The sequence below is a fragment of the Carassius gibelio genome, chromosome A3, assembly GCF_023724105.1.
Source record: "Carassius gibelio isolate Cgi1373 ecotype wild population from Czech Republic chromosome A3, carGib1.2-hapl.c, whole genome shotgun sequence".
Classification (NCBI taxonomy): domain Eukaryota; kingdom Metazoa; phylum Chordata; class Actinopteri; order Cypriniformes; family Cyprinidae; genus Carassius; species Carassius gibelio.
Genome location: NC_068373.1, coordinates 15092223 through 15117915, shown reverse-complemented (window position 1 = coordinate 15117915; position 25693 = coordinate 15092223). Strand labels below are relative to the sequence as shown.

Genomic DNA, 25693 nt, shown 5'->3' with positions numbered 1-25693 from the left:
ACAAAATAACAAAATAAAAAAGTGCCTTGTGCTTTGTAAGATTTTTCTAACCTTTTCAATCATTTAAAGGGACAATAAGTAACTTTTTAGGTATTTTATTATCTAAAATCAATATTTTTATTCATAAATATGCCCTCAATGGTGTACAAATACCTATGCCAATGTTTAAACTAATCCTTGTAAATGAAGAATTTATTATCTTTATATACATGGGAAGGGTAGGTCGACGGAGGCTTCCATGTAGTTCCGCCATCTTGCAAAACTATAATAGCAGAGAGGGACAAAAAGTACTAAGCCAATGCGTTTCCACAGCGCGTTTTCGGTCAGAGCCAGAAACGCAGGTGCAGAGCAGTGAGAGGCGCTTGAAACTGCACCGGCAAGTTTAAAAGTCTGGATTGCATTCTTATTATGGACCATACATATGCCGCGCCACAGGAGAAGAAAACATAGTCGCCAAAACAGTCAAAAATAGAACGTAAAAGGAAACGTGACCGTAGATTACAGAAAACAAGAGTTAATGTCGGGGAAGCTTTTTCTAGGTGGAAAGAGCTAATGCTTGATAAAGATTTCAAAAGAGACGCTGAAGTGGCCAGTTTTCTTCTCGACAGGTAAGTCAGTGTTACAATCTATATTATAATATTTTTTTATATCTAATAATGCATATAATTCAGAAAATATAACGAATAAAGAAGACATAACTACTAATTACAATATTTCATGTTTTCCACAGTCAGTAATTGATACTGTAACATTCGTTTGTTAGTTGTCATGTTGCAGTTTGTTTGAAATAACACACCTGTTCACCTGAAGGAAAACTCGACGAAGTGCTATTAGAAGACATCCTGTCAAAGCTTTTTGGTACATATCGCCTACCGTAGATGCAACGCGCATTTGAAAAAGCGAGGCGCTGGAGAGCAAAATTAGTTTGAATGCAAAATACAATTTCACCACTAGATGGGAGTAATTCCTACTCACTGTCCCTTTAAAGAAGTAAACAAAACCGATATTGAACACTAAAAAACAAATAAAGATAGTGCCTAATGAAAACGCTCTCGAATTAACAAAAGAGCAGGAATGAGCAATTCTGTCCAAAGTATATAATTCTGTCCAAATGTTTCAGTCAAAAACTTGGGCTATTTAATCTTTTTTTTCCCTAGTCTATTCAACAGCCCATAATAACAGAAGAACAACAACTTGGAAAACGTATGAGTTTTTCAATCAAAGTTATGGAACGTATCATATATGCATCAAGGATAAACCTTTTTCCCATCAATGATCGCGTATCCTTCCTTCAAAAAAGCCTTCTTTCCGCGGCGCCTGGCTTCATCCACCCACATGGCCACAGCTTCTCCCTCGCCTCCCGATCCTCTTTGGAGAAATCATTTTTAAAGATGATCTTCTTGTCTTTGCACACTCTGGCCTCCCTCGACATCTTCCACACTTCTTCCTTCACCGTTCGCAAAACAAACTGCATACGATGGGTCTTGGCATGTTGTTGTTCATTGCACCTTTTATTCCCAAACGGTGAACAGTGTCAACATTTCGGTGGAGCTCGTGAACAGACATGGGGACCACTCTCGTAACTCGTAAGGATACCTATGAATTCATCTCTGGTTTTCTCATCTTCCTTCTCAGGTAACCCCAAGAGGTTCCATCTCCTCTTGTGTCTCGCAGCTTCCAAAACCTTTTCCTTCTGTGATTTGTTTTCTGCCACCAGTAACTCAACTTGTCTTTGTTTCTTCTTGATGTTTTCTTTATTTTCATCCTTGGCTCATTTAATGGCATTGGTGTCTTCATCAGTGTTCTGCAGTTTGACTTCTAGGGCGTCAAACTTTTTCAGCGCTTCTTGAACATTATTCATCCTCGCTTCAATGTTTTCCAGCTTCCCATCTAGACCATCAAATCTTTTAATCACAGACTCAATAGCTTACATGAAGCTATTTGCATTCTCCTCCCTTGCCTTTGCGCCTCTCTTCCTTAACTTTTTGGGTTGCAGACTATTTACAGGAGTTTGATCGTCCTTGAGATTAGCACAAGATCCATTTTTATTTTATTTCATTTTCACTTGTTTCACTCATATCACTCAGTGCAGTGGTGCCATAGGCATGGTCAACGATGTTTGCTTCACCATGTTTTTCCATCTTTCCAGTAATTAGTAATATTGGTGCAATTCATTTTGTCAAATTAATTAATGCAATTAAGTTTGTCACAATATGGTTTGGTTGATTTTTCCTTTAAGTAAAGTTTGGACTTGAAAAACGAATTTTTCTTCGGACCCTGCTTGAAACTAAACCGCTCACTCTGCCATCTTGATTTGTCTCCCATTAGTTAACCTAGTGCCCTGATATTTTTTTGGTTTTATACTTTTGCCCAGGCCAGCCCAAAGATAAAATTCTGGCTACGCCACTGCTGAACAGTCTGTAATGTCCACTCTGACTGTATAGCATTTGCAAGAATATTGTAAACTGATTACAGTAGCTATGGGAAAAATAAGGTTCTGGCAAAACACTAGTGAGGTTTCTTTCCGGGAATACTTTGGGACTGACTGGAACACAAACCAATAGAGTGGAGGAACTATGACCGTCACTTTCCATGCAGATCAACTGTTAGCATCGCACTGGTTCCCTCAACAAAAAGCCGTTAGAATTTTTCCATAGGCCTTTGGATTATCACAAAAAATAAGCTCTGAGTTCAACAGTAGCTCATGAAATTTAAACATTTTAAACCATCGAAATAATATAAACAAAATAATATAGCTTTTATGTATTTTGAAGCCCTGCGATAGCTGAGGGAATGCGGTTTTGGGAGAAGCCTGACTCCCTCAGCCATCACATACCTTAACAACAGACATTGTTGAGTTTTATATACACTGTTCTTTTTTTTTTTATCTTTTATTATGTTGGTTATGTTGCACGTGTTAAACAAGTGCAGTGCTGTGGAAAAGAATTTCCCCTTGGGAACAATAAAGTTAAAGTTAAATACAAGCACCAGAACATTAGGCTATAAGGCAACTAACGTTACAGCACCACAAGTCGCTCGCCTTCAACGTAAGCAACTTGATTTTAGAAAATTTTTCCATAATAATTATTTTCTCTGTGGATGAATTTTAATCCACATTACATTATATAAAAAAGAAACAAACATTAGCCTTTATTAAAAAAAAAACAAAAAAAAAACCTTTGAATATATGCTCTTTTAGATAGTTTTTATTTGTGTAATAAATCATTTTTATTTTGCTTTACAGTAATAACCATTTAAAAATATATATGTTTTATAATTGTGCCTTCAGATTATTGTCATAATGCATAGGCCTATTTGAACGATTGCATGGCGCGCATGCATACCCCTGCTTAGTGAGCTTACCTTCTCTGAAACCTATGGCTCTGTCAATTTCCAGCCTTGTGACCTTTTTCACAGATGATAAAAAGAGCATAGTGTCGGGCGAGAATCATTATAAGTCTGGCCGTGTAGTAGAGCGTTGCAGCCTACATGCTGGACTACATATCAGGGCTAGCATGAGGGACAACATCTATCAAGTGTTGGTCAGTGCCTTCAGGGAGGGAGGAATACATTATAATAATTAGTTAAACATGTTGAATGTGTTCAACTGATTTTATATGTATATAAACTGTTAAACAAGATGAACAATCACTTAAAATTATAGTTCAATTTAATAATAATAATAATAAAGATCCAATTAAGGCCAGTAGCATCAGGAAAGTTATTTTCCCAACAGTAACATTATTTTGTCAAGTTTGTTTTTATTTTATCATTTTTTTTAACTGGGAGCTGACCAGAGGGAAATAAATGCACTATAACAAGCAGTATCTTCTAATGTTTAATAATACATAGGAAAAAACTGACACATTCTCATAAATCATTCTCATTAATCTTGCCATGACACAGGTCTCCACAGGTGATGAAGGCAGCATTATGTTATATTAATTACTATTAATTGGTTATTCTGCAATTGATTGAACTAAATTAGAAAACACTATAATTGAAAAAAAAAAAAACACTGAATTGATTTCAGAATACTACTTAAACAATAAACAGTCAACAATACAGTCGTTAACTTGAGATTTTTACCTCTATATTGATATTTTTTACACTACTCTTCTTTACTCTTTCCTGCCTTGTGCCCCTGATAATTGTACTTTTTTTTTTTTTTAATTTTTTTTTTTGTTGAAATTATACTTTAAGAGCACATAAATGTCAAAACTTTTTCAACTAATCAATGTGTTATGTTGATCTATTATAATAACGTCATGATCAAAGGTGTAAAAAGTACTCAAAAATTTGACTCAAGTAAAAGTATACATAATATAGAACAAATAGGAAACTCCAAGGCACTCTCTTTAAGAAAAATTAAAAAGAAAAATCAACTCCCTGATGAAGGCTTGTGTGCCGAAACGCGTCTGAGTTTTTAAAGGTTTATGATGACCAAGCCATAAAATAAAGGCTTTTTAATTTTTCTTAAAGAGAGTGCCTTAGAGTTTCCAATTTGTTCTATATTATGATTATCCCATCCAAAGAGCACCTCAAGCTAACTTGTTGAGTCCTGGAAGCGACCCCACTATAGACATTTGATGAAAAGTATACATACTGAGTGAAAATTTTACTTAATTAAAAGTACAATTATCTGGCTTAAAACATACTTGAGTAAAATCAAAAAAGTACAACTTTAAATTATTTTTTCTAAAGTACTTTTTTTCTAACAGATATACAGAAGTTTTGTTAAAGGTAGAAAACAAAACAAAATGCACAGGTCAAACATACATAGTGCAACAACATCATTTAAAGATCCCATTTTTCGTGTTTTTTTTTTTTTTGAAGCTTTAATTGTGTTAACAGTGTGCAATATAACATGTGCTCATGTTTCGCGTGTAAAAAACACAGTATTTTTCACACAATTCACTTATCTGTATACCGCTGTTTTCACTGTCATAAAAACGGGCTGATGTGTTCCTTGTTCTATGAAGTCCCTCCTTCAGAAATACGTAGCGAGTTCTGATTGGGCCAGCGGTTCCTGTGTTGTGATTCGACAGCAGCTGAGCTCGCATTGCATTCAATTTTTTGCACAGCCCTACCATCTAGTTAACAAAGCTAAACAGGGTTGCCCTTTGTGTAATAAGTTACAGAAACTGTTAAACGCACCAACTTAAATAATTAAATACACTTACCAGTTGTGGTAGTTAAACATAAATTGTAACCGTTGATCTCTAGTGGAAGTACAGCGTCCCTGGGAAGCCCAAACAAAGATGACTGGACTCAGAGATGAAAATAACATTGTTTCGACGACATGGCGACAAACACAAATGCAGCTCTTCCTCTTCTCCGTGCGAGCACGACAAGACCACACCACCTTTTTTGTGTATTCCTGTGGGTGGAGGTTAGTCAAAAAACTGTTTTTAAGAATTAAAATATACAACATGAAGATTTTGAAAGGCCACTTTTTTGTGTTGTCTGTTCAACATCACTATATAAAACAGGGATGGGGAACGTTTGATTCTGGAGGGTCCGTGTCCCTGCAGAGTTTAGCTCCAACCTTAATCAAACACACCTGAACAAGCTAATCAAGGTCTTCAGGATACAGGTAGGTATTTTCTTTTCTTTTTTTGGACCAAAACTCTGCAGGACAGTGGACCTCCAAGATCAAACGTTACCCATCATAAATTTACTATTTAAACATTTTTGAGATTTGTAACATTTAATCAAAAACCATTCCCACAAAAATATAAATTGTATTTATATTCTCATCACTGATTTATTTGCACTCAATCTTGTGCATTCAGCTAATATACTGTAAAGTATGACACAGCTAATGGCTCTTTCAAAACAGAAAGAATAATGAATTGTAACGAGTGGGGCGGGGCCGTGGGAACGGGGAGAGGCCGGTGGAGTGATTGAGAAATGAGCGACACCTGCTCGACCCACCGGTCTCGAGTCCCACGGAGGAGATGGAAGGATATAAAACAGGAGCGACGACAGTGAAGGACTCGAGACCGGTGGGTCGAGCAGGTGTCGCTCATTTCTCAATCACTCCACCGGCCTCGCCCCGTTCCCACGGCCCCGCCCCACTCGTTACAATTCATTATTCTTTCTGTTTTGGGACAACCTCGCCCCGCTCCCACGCCTCTCGGCCCCGCCCCACTCGTCACATGAATAAACTTTAAAATTGTATTTAAATTCTCATCACTGATTTATTTGCTCTCAATCTTGTGCATTCAGCTAATATACTGTAAAGTATGACACAGCTAATGGCTCTTTCAAAACAGGAAGAATAATGAATAAACTTTGTGTGTGAGGGGGGGTGAACACGCAACTTTGCTACCTCAATATGCTTCCTCAGATTTGATAGTGAACTTTTGAAGCCAGACATTTACTGGATGAAAGTCACAACTGAAGTAGAAATGTATGTGGAACAGTTATTATAGGTTCTCACGTCAAACTCGCACATTTAAAACATATTTATTGTGCATAAGATAAAATAAAAATGTAATGTACTTTTTAAGAGGAAATAAAATTGAAAGGACTAAAAAAATACAGATTCTCCTTCAGAAATGTTAAACAAGTAAAAGTACGTGTAACGTTAATCAGTTAAATTTTGAATTGAAAATTACTCAAGTATTTTACAACTCTGGTCATGATGCAAAAAGTGTTGTCAAATCTTAAAGGGGTCATATGATTTTCCTTTCTCTTTGGAGTGTTATAAGCTCTTGGTGCATAAAGAAGATCTGTAAAGTTGAAGAGACTAAAGACTAAAGCCTCATTACAGTTTTAGTCTCTTACATTTGGGCTTGTCATGTGGCCATGTCAATTTATTTTAATTCTAAGATTATTTTAATTAGTTCGATTAGATGATCTATCAATACTAAAAACATGTCAGCATAATATGTGTAGGAGCGTACGATGTTCACAAGTGGGCGCTCTTCTGGCCAAAAAAAGAAAGGAAAAACCTTTCCTGCGGCGCAGCCCAATCATTTTGCCTCTTATGCCTGGGACCAGCCCTGCCTACAGGCATACATGTGTAGAAGCTTTCTGATTCAAAAGATTCGAGTCACAGAGATGAATCAAAACCCCGTCTGCTAGTCTGGAGCTGCGATTACATTCTGGGAAACATGCAGTGCTGACAGCACACAGCTGTGGTCAGTGCAAGCCATCTGACATTTCCGGGAGCTGCAGGTCTCTCTCTATTGGCTGGAGTCGGCGGATCCCCCAGAATAGCCCGCCTCTTGCGAAAGAGGCCAGACTTCAAATGATGTTTTAAAGACCGGCTGTGTTCCTCTCTCCTGCGTTCTTCTTTTTATTTTTCGTCCTTCCGCCAAGAACCTGCTAGATTTCACCTCCTGTACAGCAAAAAGGCACAAAGGTGAGTCTTAAAATGTCTCTAAGTATCATTAACAGCAGCAGCCAACAGTGTAGCGAAAGAGATGCAGCAGCGCTCTCTCTCACCGCGGAGCACAGAGCAGAAGCCATTCAGAATCACAAGTTTATTGTGCATTAGACATACAGAGGCAGAGGCAGTGGATAGCGTCTTTCGTTATAGACGCGTTTCTTACGAAACATTGCAGTGTTAGGAGACATTAAAACTGGCCTGCTGCATCGATTCGATCCCCTCCGTACGTCTCGCTCTCTCGGATCCGCTTGACAGGTCAGATCCAGTCGGAACCGGATACTGTCGCGTCTCAGTTGCAGCAGCTGCTTTGTCTGCTGCAAGTTTTCCGTGTGTTTTCCTTTGCTCTGAGACTGAGACTTAGGAAAAGCAACATTGGCCACCTGTTATTTAAATGCATTCAATTATTGCTTCTCATAAGCCTTGTTTTCAGTTATTATTCAAGTGTTCTTGTTTTAGGCATAAACCTCATAAAATGCTGTTATTGCACTACTAAACTACACACTATTTGCCTGTACAAACAATTATTTTCTGTCACCCTACAACAAACCCACACTTAAACCTACCAAATTTTTTAGTTCATAAAACGCCATTTAGTATGTTTTTATGAGTGTCCTCATAAACCTTTACGTTGTAGAACCCATGACATTATACACATAATATGTGTCCTCATAAAGCATATATATCAGAACTACTGATCTATAGATCAGTGATCAGAACACAGAGATGTACACAAATACAGTTTTTGGCAGGCACCATGGTTACCAAAGTCAATTTTATACACACACTCTAAAACTTAAAGATATAGAGCAGCATGGATATCAGTTTCTGACACTAGTGATGATTATTTGCACATCATCTATACACTACTGAACTCTTAATGACTTTACTTGATTCAGTAAGATTATTTAAAGCTTAAGTATTGTTTGACAAGAAACCCCATTTTTCTTCATTAAATATGTTTACAGCTGATACACTAGGACATTACTGTTGAATTTCTCCTCTTTAGTTGTGTTTCCTAAACATCCATGTGAAATGATGTTTACATGTTCAGCTGTGCTTGATTTATGCTCTCTCATCATGTTAAACATAATTTCAGACTTGTTTGCTCTCTCTCTCCTACAATAATGTCCTTGAATTGCACATTGAATACTGCTAAAGGATGATTAGATGATGAAATATATATATTACAAAAAAAGGGTAGCTGTGGTTGCCAGATTTGTGTGTTTTACCTTTAAAATGGTATAAAAAAAAATCTGATAACAAAAATAAGAAATAAAACGATTAATAAAATTTGTGTTGTGTCATGAAGGGACTTCTATTTACTGTCTTTACCATAAATTATAGATTTTACTCCCTAAAAACATACATTTACAGTACAAATAATGCATTGTTTACCATTCACAGTTTTCACCATATCAATTAAGAAGTTAGCAGTACACAAGTGTAGTATTTTTACTTGCTACACTATTTCTTTAAAAATAACACCGTTTGACAGTATACAGTAGGTTTAATGCTCAGTGTTTGACAGACAAAACACCTGCTTAGACACTGACTTGTGGAGCAGATTTGCAGGAATGCTTAATGTTTTTATAAGGCACAGTGTACATGTACAGACAAAGATGGTGAGTGATGTTCTGACACACTAGTTTGGCTGTTATTCATAGCATCTACCCATCTGATGGTGAGAATCACATATTTCTGTCCAAATTTTCAAGATGCATTTGTGATTGCAATACTGTCTATGTCATGTTTAATGAATCCTCTGTGGATTTCTTATTACTGAGGTATAGGCATGCATAAATCATGGCCTTTTGCTTTTTAACTAGGATTTATTCTTTTAATAGCACAACAGTTTTCCCTACAGAAGTTGATCTGTCATCCAGACAAGGCAGCCAGTTGTACAGTTGTTTTCCTCAACTGGTTCCCTTGGCAACTGTCTTGCAGTATTTCTCAGTTTGGAGAGGTTTTACCTCTTCAATCCCTCTGAATGCCCCTTTTATTCTTGTAGCATTGCTTCGGAGACCCTCGATGCCTATTTCAACTAAATAACATCTCAGATTTTGACTGACTCCTTATATTAGTCATCTTTTTATTGCACTTTCATATTTAGTGTAGCGTTCCTGATTCATCTAGATTCTAATGTTTTTAATGCAACAAATAGGGAAAAGCACATGTGGTTTGAATCCACTTTTATTCACATGAGAAAATGTAGCAAAGAATGACTTCTGCATGTCCTTAAAGGCTGTTTAAATCATGCAGAGGGGAATTGGTGTAATGAGGTTTACCAATAGGCTTTACCAGGGTTAGAGATGAGCATTATGCGCAATGAACCGTACTCATATCCTCCACTGAAGGCTCAGTGTCTTTAGTGAGCTCAATGTTATCACAATATCCAATGATCAAAGTTCATTTGGTGCCAAATATCTGATCGGGATTATGGTGATGGTTTCACAAGCACAAACCAAAATCGGTTCTACTGTCTCTTTGTTTTTTAATTACGATCAGTGAAAGATTAGTTAATCACATCTCTGAAGTTTGAAAATGAGCTTCATATGTTTGTATTGAGGATGTATTCATGTCTTATTGCTTACTTCTACTGATGTTATCTGGCTGCTTTATCGAAAGGAGGTCGCTCGCAGGGCTGTGTTATGTAACACCTGAAAATTTGCATTTAAAAAATGGCTTTGTGGTTGTTTCTGTTGCTCACTGCTGGCTGTAGTTCACACTCTGAGCTGAGAGGAAGAGGAGCAGGGGGATTGGTGGCGGCTCGGTGTTGTGTAATCCAGCACAGGCGGCTATTGTTGGCTTTGAAATGGTCCTGCAGCACAGTGACCACGCGGAGACCCCTGATGAATATTGATTAGCTGCGTTTGAATAACATGTGATTTGTATGCTGAAAATAAGCTATGAAAGCTCATGTAATGTTTTTGAAGGTTGTGGATTTGCAGTGTTTTCATTGCCTGTACAGTCCTCTCTCATATTATCATCAGGGATCAATAACAATTATTTGTTTTCTTTGATCTGGTTTTGGTCAGCTAGTCGTTCAGATTTTGCCAAGTTAGGCTTTTAATCTGCAGTGATTTCTAGACATTACTAGATATACAGCTATAATGTATATGATGTTCCAATGGCAGATTAATACAAATTAATAAACGCACTCTTAAGTTGGTCAATCAATGACAATAAATTGCTAATTTTATTTTTCCCTTTCACTTGAGAAAGGAAAATCAGCTCCATCAGTCAAGTTGTCAGCCCCCCTCCGGCCATTAAATTAGTTTAACCCATTTTGCTCGCTGCATCCTCAGAGGCGCATGACAACAGGCTTGTGTAACACATATTTCAGAACCAGTTCTATCCGGTTGATGTTCTGTCTGTTTGGAGTGCCTCTGAGAGACGGAGCGTCTGGATTTCTCTTGTTTATGCTGCTTTGATTGCGTAATGTTCCTCAGATCTAGAGCACATGAGAGATGCACTTTCTGCTTCTCCTCTCCTTCACATGAATAAAGATGCCATGGGTCTGCTCCGATGTCCAGCGGGCGGCCAGTTCTTCCCTCTGAATTGATTCCTTTGGACAAGCTAACACATAAGACATAAGATTCTCAGCTTTCCGATGTTCAGACTGTGATGGAAACGTACACCATGACCTTTAAACTAAGCAGGAACAACACTGATAAAAAAAAGGTGTTTATTTTAGTCAAGAAGACTTAGTGCATAATAATTGCATACCGTCACCAAGCTGCTCCTTTCTTAAGCATATGCTCACTCATTATAAGGGCTGAAAATATGCTGGGTTTCCCTCAGGCACTGTCTTTTCCCTTAGGCAGGACTATTCGTCTCAATTAATCTTAGCACTAAAGTGTGACCGAGTGAGCCCGGGTTCCCTGAACACTGTGCCTGTTGGGAAGGTTTAATGGTATTTGGAAGTCACAGTGTTAGTCACTTGTCTGCTGCCCCCAGCCTTGTCCTCACAAGACTCTCCATCCCAAGAAACGACTGCGATGGTTCCACAGTGCAAAAAGATGACGTGAGGGCGAGTAAGCACATGTTGTAATTAACACCAGTCAACCGTGCTTTAATTAAGTGGCGTGAGGGCCGACTGTCAGGGCCACTGGAGTAGGACAGGATTGATGGGCATGGCTGAACCTGCTGCTCAGGGAAAGAGGAACTGTCTGTGGTACTGAAGCCTGATCCCAGGACTCTCACTTTACAGACTCCCATCTGCTATTTTTTTTTAGAGCACAAGGGTAAAAATGGCTTCATATATTGTATTATTTATAGAAATTATTATTGGTATTGTATAGTATTTCATTTGTTTAATCAGTTTTCATTTTACATTATACATTTTACAATTTTATATTTTGTAAATTAAGTCCATAATATTGGTCAAGATTAGTAATTTAAATCCTCCATATTCTTTAAAAAAAGAAAAAAAATTATAATTATAATAAAAGAGAGTAAAAATTGTATTTTCCAAATATCAAATTTTGCATAAGATTGTAAATATCATGAGCTGTAGATTGTATTATCTACCAGAACGTCTTTGACTGTGAAATTTTCATATCGGCTCCCCAATCCCTGTAATCTCTCTCCTTGTCTTTCCTCAGGTGAAGGGTAAGGCAGGTGCAGTGTGCTGTCTCTCTCTGTCTCACTCTTCATCTCTGTCTCAGTGAGTGCTACACATGGCTTCCTCACTCCTGACCCGCCAGCTGGCTTTCTCCCTTCAGAAAAACCTGCGTCTCGCCGTTCCAGGTACAAATACCACTCAGAGATAGAGGAGTAAGACACCTCCAGTCTTAAAAGTTTGTTTAACTGCCCGTTAACTGTGCGACCTCAAAATATATTTGGGAGCATTTGTGCGACAATGGTGAAAACAATTGTTGTGGTGCAGCCTATTTCATTTCTCTACGAAACCTTCACTAATTACTGCACAGTTTGTGCCTGCTGTGAGTTGATTCAGTGACCGGTCTGCCATTTATATCCAGTGTTACATAACCCTTACCAGTGATACCAAGTAAAAGAGTTAATTTTGAGTCCTGGTTATGGAGCCAAATGTCAGGAGGGACGGAGTTCAAAGTTTCTTAACCATGTAAATGAGTTACTGGGATCTGGTTCTGTCCAGCTTTGGATAGTGAATTCTGCTTTTGTAGAGAAGTGTGTGTGTCGTGTCCTTCAGTGGCTGGTCACAGTGATCACACTGATTCAATCCTGCCAGCCTCCTTCATTAATATGTAGCTCCCATTAACTGCTGTAAACTTAAGGAGCTCCTCAAGAGCTTACTACTCTTCTAATGTGGCTGAAAAGGCATTGTGTGTCTAGATGTATTCGTTGGCCACGGTTCGAAAATACTGTGAAAGTACGAAAGGTCTAAGAGCTCAGTTGGTTAATTACTTTGAGATGTCAAACATCTCAAATGTATTGATTAGCCTTTTTGTAGGAAGGTATCTTTACTGAAACCAACTCAACCTTTCGTGATTCAAGAAGAACTGAATAAATACCTACTTAGCTATGCACATTTTTAATACCATTATATTTTCTAGTGCTTTGTTGACATTACACAATTATACAAGACGTTTAAAAGTTCTCAAAGATTTAAATCAAGAGTAACAATGAAGCAAAAGAGTTTTTTACTTTGAAAACAAGCAATTATTATAAAAGCCCGTTTCCACCACTGAATAATAAATAAAACCAGGTAATTGCAATTAATTATCAAAAAATTCTGACTTTTTATGTAGAATTGCCTGGTTTTATGGTGAAATTTAATAAATTATAAAGAAATGAATATGCTTCTTGTGTTGTAATTTAAAGATAAATATTAATAAAATGGCAATTTTAAAATTGGATTGTTTACAGACCAGTAAGAAGTTATCATGTTGGTTTGAATTAAGTCGGGGACATGGACTAAATGGTAACATCTGCTCAAATCAGAGTAGTAAAACAATATATGATGTCAGTTAGATGTGATAGAAATAATTTTTTTCTCATATTAGGATTGACATTTTTGTAATGAGAGCTTATTATTGGACGAAACAATATTTTATCCAGCATGTTAAGTCATTATGGGGAAAATGTACTGCATAATATGAGTGATTAAAAATGATAAAAATATGTAGTCTTTTATGCATTTGTCTATTTATTTTGCATTAGGTTCCAGATATGTCAGCAAAACCGCCACAAAGACGGTTTCAGAGTTTGAATATGATGCCCCATCCATGAAAACGGCTGTGCCAGGACCAAAGTCTCAGGTACAGTCTCAGCATATTTACAATTTTATCATGAAACATATCACTAGATGCCTTTGTATTATGTATCCGCAGGGATTAACTTTTTTTATTTTTATTTTTTATTAAGTTTTGATTTGTATTTTACTGTAGGCTCACTACAAAAAAAATCTCAAATTAGGACACTCATGCTTCTTATTACTTTTTTCCCAAACATCATTTCTCTCATTCAACAGGAGCTGCTTAGACAACTCGGCGAGATTCAGGTGAGATAGACATGGAAATGAACTTTGGCACTTGCCCAATCTATACAAACACAAATTTGCCTTCTCAATCTCAATCTCATTGCATAACACAAGTTTGTTGTTACATTGCCAGTGCCGATCTTAGTTTGTAGTTCCATAATGATTTAAATATGAGTCACGTTTTCAGACAGTACCATACAAAACAAACAACAGCATGAGAATCATTTACAGCAGTAAAGCTAAAGTGTGACTGCCCTAGATCAACAATGTTCTTCTGGTGTGACATCCAGCCATATTTCAGCCTGCCTGGATGTCTTCAGCTGATTGGATGATGAATGAATTTCAGGCAGTAATTTATCTGCTGTCTGGACTGGCTTCTTGAGGACAGTCACACTCATCTTCTGACCTCTTTGCTGTGGATGAGCACACAGATGTGAGCTGACAGGCCTCGATGAAGCTAATATCACAGATTCGTTACGCCTCAGCTCCTGTGCGTGTCTGCTGGCCGCTGTCTGTCTCCCTCACTCGGGAGCAGACATGAGAAGAGTCATAATCTATTCATCAGATGGGCTAAAAATAGAAGCCACACGGGCAAAAACTACTTTCATTAAATAAAGCACCACTGCTCATAATTTTGCGGTAATGAGTCACAGTGCGAATGATGATATCTCCTGCTTTTCAGTTTTACTGTACATGTGAATCCATTGAAGGAATAGTTCACCCATCCAAGATGGCGATGAGATTATTTATTAATTGGAACAGATTTGGAGAAATTAAGTATTATGTCACTTGCTCACCAGTGGATCCTTTGTAGTGAAGATTGAGAGTCCAAACAGCTGATAAATACATCACAATAAACTACAAGTAATCCACACCACTCCAGTCCATCAATTAACATCATGTGAAGTGAAAAGCTGCATGTTTGTAAGAAACAAATCCATCTTTAAGACATTTTTTACTTTAAATAGTTGCTAATGAAGTATTCTATTCATAAAATTGTCCAGTAAAGCTATATATATATATTATCTAAATAAGCAGAGAAATATGCACATATTAAATTAAGCACTGTTTATAAGTGATAACAGTCCAAAACGGTTCTAAACAAATATGGCAATGGATTTTGATGTGAAAGGAGAGCATGTGACTAATACACTTTTTCACTTGCCTCTTGGTCTGCAGAATGTTGGAGCGATTCATTTCTTCTGCAACTATGAGGAGAGCAGGGGGAACTACCTGGTGGACGTAGACGGCAACCGAATGCTGGATGTGTACACACAGATTTCCTCCATCCCCATCGGTGAGCTCATCGATAAGCAGATCTCTTTAACAGCACATGCGTCCCTCTACTGACAACTGACACATCTCAAACGGCAAATCAGACATCTTTAAATAATGTCGTTCTCTGGATTTAGCACTTGCTTTTATTTAGTGTCAGACTCGGATGTGTTTTGTACCACTTCAAGGGATAGTTTAGCCAAATAAACCCATTCAGTCACCCTCACATCATTCCAAACCTGTATGACTTTAGATTTAATGCGCTTTTGTCTTTTTTTTTATTTACTGTAAAGCTTTTATTTTTATTTCAGTTTTAGTTTTAGTAAGCGCTTCAACTTAAATGAAAATTGGAAAAGTTGTTATTGTTTAGTTAATAACTACACTGCACAAGTGTTTAAAAAGGATCTTAAAATTCATCATGTATTGTTTTTGCTGTCTTGTTCAGTAAATGTGAGCTGTGTCTCGTGGCTTTGCATGAAGGCACATTTGTTGTGGATGATTAAATGTGAGTGACGGGAACTGAGGACTTCCTGTGAGGATTGCCTGTACGGATACAACAAACAGAGGCCAAAAGATGTCATTGGTTTGGTCCGTTAGCTTACTTACATTTAATCAGCCTCAACAAATTGAGTGAAGCCACTGTCTCGCGCTCTCAGAGATGCCTTCAGGTGCTCACTCAGATTTAATGAGCTTTGATTTCACTCGCACTTGCTGCTTCTGTATCATTTCAACAGAAGTGCATTATGGGATATTTTAGTTACATTAGTGCACAACCCCCACTCACCCACAAGATTCACGATGACAGGCACATGCATACAAAAGTTTGCAAAACAGATAACTCTGCCACTTTAGACATTTAACAAAAAAACTGAATATCTGATAAGTGTAACAGTGGGTGGAGAGTTATGCTAGTCTGTACTTGCTTGTCAAGAGTTCATGTGAGGGTTATTCCTTTTGTGCAGTACATTTTGTACTCTGTGTAGGGTTAGGCCATTAATATGATTGTAGTGTAATTAAAGGACATATTTCTATGTAACGATATGCAGTATTTGCTATGACGAGAAAATAATAAAGATGAATATCAACATTATGGAAATAGAAAAAAAAGAGATCAAGTTCACCACTGCAAGTTCATATTTATATTTTTTATATATGAAGTTTTGATCATATAATTCTGATTCCTTTAAATGTATATAACTTGATCAATTAATTGGAGCAGACTAAAACCACAAAACATAGTTATGGTATTAGTTATGTAGTTCATTTACAGATAAAAATATTAATTAAATGCATGTTTTGTTTTTGAATGAAACATTGTTCCTAAGAAAATATTGATTGATTGAAATATGTTGATTATGGTAAAGAAAAAAAAATGAAGAAACTGTGAAACATTGTCCGAGTCAGAAATGGCAACATTGATTCAAATCGAAGTTTATTATTTAAAATTCTCCCGTACCTTCACTTGTTTGTGATTAGGCATTTAAGAGAATAAAAATTGATAAAAATGATAATTGCCAAAACACAGTATTTATAACATATTCTATTAAATTACATACTAGATACAGTTACACAAATCACAAAAAAATATATGTACAATGTAAATAAATCTTTCAGACATATTAGAGTGCAAAAGAACAGAACTCTTAAAAATAAAGAGTAAAACTGAATACAAAAATCTAAAGTTTTTTTTTTTAATATACGTATATATATATACGTATATATACATATATATACATATATATACGCGTATATATATATATATATATACGCTTTTTTGCAAATCTAAACATTTCAGATATTAGTCAGCAGAATTGCCCAGTATTTTAAAATGTCCACAATAACAATACCTTACATTCATTCATATTGCCTGTTATCTATTTGTGATATAATAATGAAGGAAACTACTATAAGTTAATCTTTAAGAAATATTATTGACATTTTTAGCCAACAAATATGATGATGACATGAAAATGTAATGCATTACAAGAATGACCCATGACCAGCAGCTAGTGCATCCATTTTTATGGACAAATGCTTGTTGATTCAGTTGAGCTCACAGGACTGCAAGAGCCAGATGAATGCAGCGCTTGGAACAGTATGAATAGGCGTACCGTTTTAAAAGGCTGTCATCTCTATTATTCTACCTTTAAACATTACTCATTTTTGAGAGACATTTTTCTGAGAGATTAATTAGATACTGAAAAGTATTTGTGTAAATTATTTATTATTATTATTATTAAGGGAACACCACAGTCCATCATGTCATGCCAGATATCTATAATTCATTTTCTGGCTTTTGCCATAATTTGTCTGTTGTATGTTCAGTCTGTGCAAGAGCTCTCTGCATGCCATAGCTGGGATATGCAAAGTTTTGTGTAATCTCAGCTAAAAGAAAAAAAGATTGTGTGTACTTGTTGGGTGAGTCTTGTTCTGCAGGCCTAACAGGTCATTCAACAAAGTAAAAATTAGAACAGTTAATAACAGGCTCACTCTACCTTAACTCTTTTTATCTAATAAACAACTAGATTGCAGTATGGTTAATTATTAATCTGTTAATGATTACTGATTTATGTGCACAGTGACCCCAAAAAGTGTTTTGGACACTTAAGTCAGACTTTAAATAAAAGGTTGTCATTGCATTATGTAATGAAGTATCAAACAATTATTTAGGTTCACTTCATTGGTAAAACATTTCACCAAGTGAAATTTGTTCATTTTAAATAAAACAGTAGATGTGCTGCTCAAAATATAGACATGTGGACACTTTCTTAAAGGGAATTAACTTCATACATTTATCTACAAATGACTTTGGCACCAAGTAGTTCTGAGACAAGCACTAGCATTACTTTCCACTTGGTTTGATATTTAGTTATACATTACAATGACATTCATAAATATTTAATTGTGGCTTTATTAAGTGTCCAGATACTTTTGATGATAGTAGCAGTGTCAGAGCCATGCTCACCGACCGCTGTACTTATTTGGAGCAACTTCATCAATTATCAACCTAAACTCACTAGCATGCAAATACGCTTTGTTGCCTTCGGCTCCAGCGGACTAATGTCAATTTGGCAAAGGTCAGTTCAATCGCTGTTTGTTTTGGTTGGTTGGTTTGTGTGTGTTTACACTGTCGAATCTCTGCAGATATGACCCTACATGTGTGATGAACAGACTGACCATATTTTTGATCTTCCTTTCTAGGTTACAATCATCCAGCCTTAATTAAAGTGATGACCAATCCAAATAATGTGGTGAGTCCCGATCAGACTGTGAGATCTTTACAGACTGTAGAATGGAAATGAGATTTGCAGTGATCTGTGAGACAGAGCAGCATGAGTGGGACGTGGTGAGGGATTTTTAAAGGCGTAGTGCACAGGATATGATGTACACATCTCAGTGGCTTGCTTCAGTTTTCCCTTAGAGAATTAAATTCACCACGTCCTTTATTATACACTACTGTTCTGAAGTTTGGGGTCTGAAAGACTGCACTAAAAATTGTTGTAGAACAGTAATACTGTGAAATGTTATGACGATTTAAAATATCTGCTTTCTATTTTGATATATATAAAAAGTGATTTATTATTCATTAATTTTCACCATCATTACTCCCGTCGTCACATGATCCTTCAGAAATCATTAATATGCTGATTTGCTGCTCAAGAAACATTTCTTATTATTATCAGTGTAGAAAGCAGTTTAATACGCTTAATATATTTTTAATGCATTTTTTCCCCAGAAATGTTTTAATGGAAAGTTCAAAAGAACATTTATGTGAAATAGAGACATTTTATAACATTATAAATGCATTTGCTGTCACTTTTTTAATGCAACCGTACTAAAGTCAAAGTGTTAATTTCTTTCAAACGAATCTTAAAATCTTAAAGACTGCAAACATTTGAATGGTAGTGAATACACACTTAATATTAGTAGTCTTTATCAAATGAAAAACAGACCAAAAATATTGATTACTCATCCTGCGCCACACATATTTTTATTCAATTAAAAGCTTTCCAGAATGAGAATGTCCCATCCCCTTATACCACCTCTAAACTACTAGCAAGTATCCAATCATGTTCATGTCTGTGACATTACTAAAGCCGATTGGCTATTATAAAGAATGTCTGATCTAACATGCATGCTTGACCTAAACCTCCTGTTTCAAATGCATAAATATAGGAAGGAAGTACTTGCATTGTGCACCTAAAACATTTTCACAAAATAGTTTAAGGTCTTAGGGTCACTGTTTCCTTCAGTAAATCCTTTCTGTATGAATCTTTGTTTTCACAGAGTGCATTTGTCAACCGTCCGGCGCTTGGTATTCTGCCACCTGAGAACTTTCCAGACAAACTGACTGAGAGCCTGCTGTCGGTGAGTGTTGATGGACTGAAAGAAAACTCAAGTAAAGAATCTATCTAAGTCTCTATGAATTATTGCTGGTTATGCTGAACGCAAGTAGAACGTAAGGCCTACATTTTGTCTGGATCTGCCCCAATGAGGCAACCTCAACCTTTCACTTGAAACAGTTTGTGTTCGGCAGTTATAAAACAGCTCTTTGGGATTCTCTTAATCTTGATAGCATCCTTTGGAGATATCATAATGACTCTCTTTAGCAAGTGCACTCTTTTTCACATTGGCCGGAAGTGACTTTCTGTTTATTGCAGTGTGGAGTTCTGTAAATGAATGACTCTTTCTTCAACACCAGATTGCCCCCAGTGGAATGACCCGAGTACAAACCATGGCCTGTGGATCCTGCTCCAATGAGAATGCTTTCAAGAGCATGTTTATCTGGTACAGAGTGAGTGGACTTTCCTCCGTTTGCTCTAGCGCAGACTTGATGTGTCATGAAAACCCCGACAAAGCACATTTGCTTTATAAACTGTTGGTGTGATACTGGTTGTAATTTATGACAGCAATAATACACATGGTGAAGGAGTTTTTCTGAAAATGTTGGAGAAAAAAAAAAACACAGTAGTAACTATAAAATATAAAAATAATAGTAAACATGATTTTTTCTTAATATATAAACTTTTTTACTTTTTTATAATAATTATTCTGATTCTTTCATTGGTGTTATTGCTTACACTTATATTGGATTTTTTTTTTTTTTTTCAGATTACTTTATATTAGAGCTGTCAGAACATGATATAATTGCACACACACACAATTGTACTAATTGTAAATTCCATATTAGGTTGACTGAATATGAAAAATGAAGCAAAAATTGCTATGTCTGATTCATTTCTATTAATTAAGCAGATCATGATTGACAGCCCTACTTTATACACATGAATAAATCTTAAATCACCTGTTAACAAATGCTTGTTTTTATTGGCTTCTAGAATAAGGAGAGAGGATACACCAGCCCCTCGGAGCAGGAAGTCGGCACTTGCATGATCAACCAGGTTAGAAAGAAACACTACACAGAAGACTGTAGCTCCCAAAAACATCATTTAGTTTTTTGCACAGGCTAATCTCTCTTTTTTTTTTTTTATCTCTCTGTCTCAGACTCCTGGATGCCCCGATTTGAGCATCTTGTCTTTCATGGGAGCTTTCCATGGGAGAACTATGGGCAAGTGTCTGTTGATTTATTAAAAAATATTATTGAAAGATGTGTCTGATGCAGTTTTCCTAGAGTATGTTGTGAGCCGATTCTGACATTTTGAGGGATTTGACCTAGCCTATATTTGCCTTATATTTGTATATTTGTAAATGCTATTTATATCGTATGACTTCATTTGAAAACCAAAGAAGCCTGGCTGTGTTGTTTTAAGTGGGACACCTGTCCTCTAATGTGTGTGCTATTGGATTACAGGCTGCCTGGCCACAACACATTCCAAAGCTATTCACAAGCTGGATATACCGTCCTTCGACTGGCCCATCGCACCCTTCCCTAAGCTGCAGTACCCTCTGGAGGAGTTTGTGAGGGAGAACGCCCAGGAAGAGGCCCGCTGCCTGGAGGAGGTCAGAGACGTCTCCTTGATGTGTTACAGCTTTTCTCCACATACGAAGTAAAGAAGTATTCCGGGTTCAGTACAGGTTGAGCTCAATCAACAGCATTTTTGGTTGTATCTCCTTTTCTTTAAAAGCAAAAATCTGCTAAAATGAGAGGCGCTTACAGTTGAAGTGAATGGTGCCAGTCCATAAATGCTAAAATACTCACAATAAGATATACAATTACTGTATAAATTATTATTTTAACAGCTTTTACTATAAGTACAATCACATTAACCATCATTTGGCAATATTTTATGGCAGATTTTTAGTGATCTCAGTAGGAATGCTTATGATCAAGAATATTGCATAAGGTTTTTTTTTTGTTTGTTTTTTTCTAATCAACATAATGCTACAAATGCTATTGATTGGTGGTTGTCTATTAAGCTACGGGGGTTTAATAGTTATGTTCAATGTTATTTTAGTATTATTTGTATAATATTACAGTTTTATAAAAATTATTATATCACTTTTTTAATTTTCATTTAGTTTAAATTATATTAATTTAGTTATGTGCTTTTGTCATTTGTATTAGGACTATTTAGTTTTTTTATTATTCTTTATTCCTATTTAGTAATTTTAGTTTCACATTAAACTTATTTTAATTAGTTGCAATGGCTACTAATTAAATATTAAATCTAACATTTAATATTTTTATGTCAGATTTATTTCAACTAACAAAAATATTTGATCAGTTATAGTTTTAGTTAATGATAATAAATAACCCTGGCTGACACTGAGTATCTAGTCGAAGTTCAACATTATTTAAGAAACACAGACTGATTGCTGCGTTTCCGTGCACCTTCTGTAAAGTGTTACCACCGTCATTACACACAAGTAAGATATTAATGTATGTGTGTGTCAGGTTGAGGATCTCATCGTGAAGTGGAGGCAGAAGGACAAACCAGTGGCTGGCATTGTGATCGAGCCCATCCAGGCAGAGGGAGGGGACAACCACGCTTCCCCTGATTTCTTCATCAAACTGCGAAATATTGCACGCAAGGTGAAGCGCTTTTCAGGCTAGCTGTTTTCTATAATGCTTAGTTACCTTCCATGGTCATCTTTGTTTATCAGATCTGTGCTTTAAAGTCGTTTGGGATAGATCCTCTGGTTATAATATGGTTGTTTTATACAGAGGAAAGAGGCTCTTATTAAATGTCTGTGATAGAGTCAACGGTTTCCCTGAAAAGCTGGGGAAGTGTTGACTTCAAATGGAGCATAGCAAAGTGCAATGGCCGTGTCCGGCGGGTGTTGTAATGCAGTTGTACGCAGGATGACAGAATGGGTTTCGCCAGAGAGGGAGCTGACAGATGTTTATCTGTGTCTGCTTCTTTCAGCATGGCTGCGCTTTCCACGTGGATGAGGTGCAGACAGGTGGAGGAACAACAGGCAAGTTCTGGGCCCATGAGCATTGGGGCCTGGACGACCCTGCTGATGTTGTCTCCTTCAGCAAGAAGCTGCAGACAGGAGGATACTACCACAGGGATGAAATGCAACCAGACAAAGTAAGATCTGTCAATGGTTCCTCACGGCAAAGCAAAATCATTTCCAGTAATTGTCCCCAACTGGCTGATTTATTCACTTCCTTAATGAGTCATCGTTGAAGAATAGCATTATAATGTGCTTGAGCGCCAGATGATTGTTCTGCAGTTTCACAAGCTTTGTTTGTCTAAATGATTGCCTGTCCTCGGATGAGGTTCACAGCTGTATGGAACTGAGCAATGACGCCCCCTACTGTTGAAAACATGTTTCTTCCAATACAGTAACCTGCTATGGTGCTGCATTATCGAAATTCGAAACAAAACCAAAAAATCAATAGCTTAGGCTACGTCACACAAAATAATAGTTTGGGCTACGTTTAGTTAAATGACTAGAACGGCTAGATTACAAGAATAGCAACTGCTTGAATTGAAGACCTGACAAATGACAAATAATATTGCATAATGCATATTTTGGTTGCATGACATCTTTAAAGAAGACTTGCACACGCGTGCACTAATCATTTAAACTGACTTGGCCGTATGCACCCCAGCCCTACAGAATCTTCAACACGTGGATGGGAGACCCCTCAAAGAATCTGTTCTTATCAGAGGTGCTTAATGTGATCCGAAGAGAGAACCTTCTGGAGGAGGTGACGCGCTCAGGGAAGGCTCTTCTACAAGGCCTTTACGCACTGCAGGTACAGCCATCTCACGTGCCTGGTTCCCCACAGGTGCCACAGCTCAGCGCGAGATGCTTTAAAACCATTAATGCTTCTATTATGTGGACGTTCATTGTTTATCCGAGGGCCGACCTCATAATTTCTGCTGCCAGAGGGAGAACCTGAGCCTGTAATCGATATTGTCAGCGTAATGAGTGTTTGTTTTGAGGCTGTGGTTGTGGATTGATGATACCTTTCAAACTGTGAGCTGTACATCCGTTTAACGTCTCGCTTCTTCCCCTCACGTAGACCCAGTACCCTCAGATCCTGAGCAGAGCCCGTGGCCAGGGCACATTCTGTGCCATAGACACCTGCAATGATGCCACACGCGACAGTATCATGCTTAAGGCCAGGAACAAGGGTAAGCTACTTTAGCCATCATACTTAAGGCTAATACGTTAACTTTAGACTTGGTGCTCACCAGGTAAGATGCAGTGGCTTTATGGGATACTTTGTTCTCTGTCCGACCAGGTCTATTTATGGGTTCCTGTGGAGAAAAGACCATCCGTTTCCGTCCCACTTTGGTCTTCAAGGAGTACCATGTCCATCAGCTCCTGAACATCCTGAACGACGTCCTGGCTGAGCATAAATAGAGTTCTGGCTGCCAGGTCGCCCGTGATTACGGAGCGTGTAGTGGTCCAAGCCCACTCAAGGGTTTATACCAGCCTGTCACAATTGATTGGTCACTGTCTCTCTCTCTCTACATTCGCTCTCTTCCTGTTATTACTTATTAAGAAAGATAGAAGTCTCTTTTTATTTAGCCCACACAGATTCAGCCCTGCCACTATATTTCTAGACTTTTTTGGGGTGGACAGATTGAAGGCGGGATTTATTCCACTCAAATTCAGATTACATATTTTAGTAATTCTCTCGTGAAGACATTGCAACTTTTGTGCGTTTGTGAACTGTAAGGTCCATAACTGAATAAAGCACAGAGCCACAGACCACAGAGACAGTACCGGGTTCCTAATCGCAATATTTCTTCTTCTATCCCTTTATATGTCAAATAAAAAAGTCCTTAGCGTTTGGAAGGTAACAGGAAAAGATAAGTGATCTGATTATGTATGACACCAAAAATACAGAAAACAAGCTATTGTCTGTTTCTCATTTTATGGCGATAAAATCTGACTATTTTAGTATCTATAGAGAAATGGCTGCATTTGAAATGTCTATAGTGTGTAATTTTGCATGATGGAAGAATACATTTACAGAGTACCTGAATATTACGATCCTCAGTGAATTAAAAGCATGTGTGGAAGCTAAATAGTAGAAGCAGTGTTGGCTTGACTGCGTCCTGAGGCGCTAGAGAGAGCCAATGGAAAGCTGGAAGAAGTGAAAGTGCAGAGAACTGTAGATCCTCTATACCCTGAATGAGCAAAACCCTTCAAGCAGGTTCATAAAGAGCCATTGTCATTAGTCACGCGGTCTCTTGTTGAATCTTGTATGAAAAATATTTAAAGCACAACCTGGTGTGGTAACAGTAGGGTCCTACAGAATTTACATAAATCTGTATTTTCACAGTCAAATGTCCACCTGACAATAACAATAGAAACGTGTCAGGAAGAACGTTTGAAAAGCACAAGCTTGAGGCCGCTTGGCTTAGTGTCCATCCTCCGCTCAGGTGAACATGATCCCCTCATGTTTCTCATTACAGGACGTGGAAGAAAGGGTATATTGTTGTGCTGGACAACAACTACAAGTCATCTTCACTTAATGGTTATCACAGCCAGTAAACGTTTATGATCGTAGGGGTGATTCTCCTCTTCCAGTTGCTCTGAACTGACCGAGTACACGTCCCTTCAGCTTGGTTTGTTTTAATCATCTTTTCCTTTATAAACACTTAAACCACGTTATGTACTTAACTGTAGTGAGATTATGTAATGCTCATTGTGTACATTTTGTTTATGAAAACTAACCAGCAAATATTGTTTCCACCTTGTTTACAGCCGCATCGGAATAAAGTCATTTACGCATCAAATATTAATATGTGCAAAATCTCACCCTCTCTAACGGTCTTATTGTTTTGTGATATTGTGTCTCATATGTTAGTGTAATATAGAAATGTAATTCATTCACATTTAATGTTGTGTACCCGCAGCGACCCGAGACGTGAAAGCTGTGTCTGTCTGTAATCTGCAGTATCAAGTCAGTATTTAGTTGAAAAATGTTTATTAATGAAACAGATACTAACAATTATAAAAAAAAATAAACTGCATATGATTACAGTTATGTGTAGTACGATTAGAAGGAAATTATTGATGTCATTTCTACATAAAACCTAAATGTTGTCTGAGGAAGTTATAAAATAAATCTGACGTTTTGATTCATCTTTTGTTGTTCTTGAATGTCTTTGAAGGAAAATGAC

The 25693-nt window shown here is 37.2% G+C and overlaps 1 protein-coding gene across 1 annotated transcript; it reads left to right on the top strand.

The window, feature by feature from the left end:
- The first annotated feature begins 7077 nt into the window (after positions 1-7077).
- On the top strand, positions 7078-25655 carry LOC127948702 (4-aminobutyrate aminotransferase, mitochondrial). Its single transcript, XM_052545339.1, has 16 exons — positions 7078-7372; positions 12004-12148; positions 13544-13641; positions 13854-13883; positions 15042-15159; positions 18339-18388; positions 19425-19505; positions 19840-19932; positions 20477-20539; positions 20643-20706; positions 20950-21098; positions 21994-22131; positions 22466-22633; positions 23161-23307; positions 23578-23689; positions 23800-25655. The coding sequence occupies exons 2-16, from the start codon at positions 12079-12081 to the stop codon at positions 23919-23921; spliced, it is 1503 nt and encodes a 500-aa protein (XP_052401299.1). The 5' UTR covers positions 7078-7372; positions 12004-12078; the 3' UTR covers positions 23922-25655.
- Positions 25656-25693: the final 38 nt, after the last annotated feature.

Excerpts from the sequence above, each read along its gene's own strand:
- LOC127948702 (XM_052545339.1), top strand. The coding sequence starts at position 12,079 with ATGGCTTCCTCACTCCTGACCCGCCAGCTGGCTTTCTCCCTTCAGAAA. Across the intron at positions 19,933-20,476 it reads GCATGTTTATCTGGTACAGA|AATAAGGAGAGAGGATACAC; the intron begins GTGAGTGGACTT and ends ATTGGCTTCTAG. Across the intron at positions 22,634-23,160 it reads ATGAAATGCAACCAGACAAA|CCCTACAGAATCTTCAACAC; the intron begins GTAAGATCTGTC and ends TATGCACCCCAG.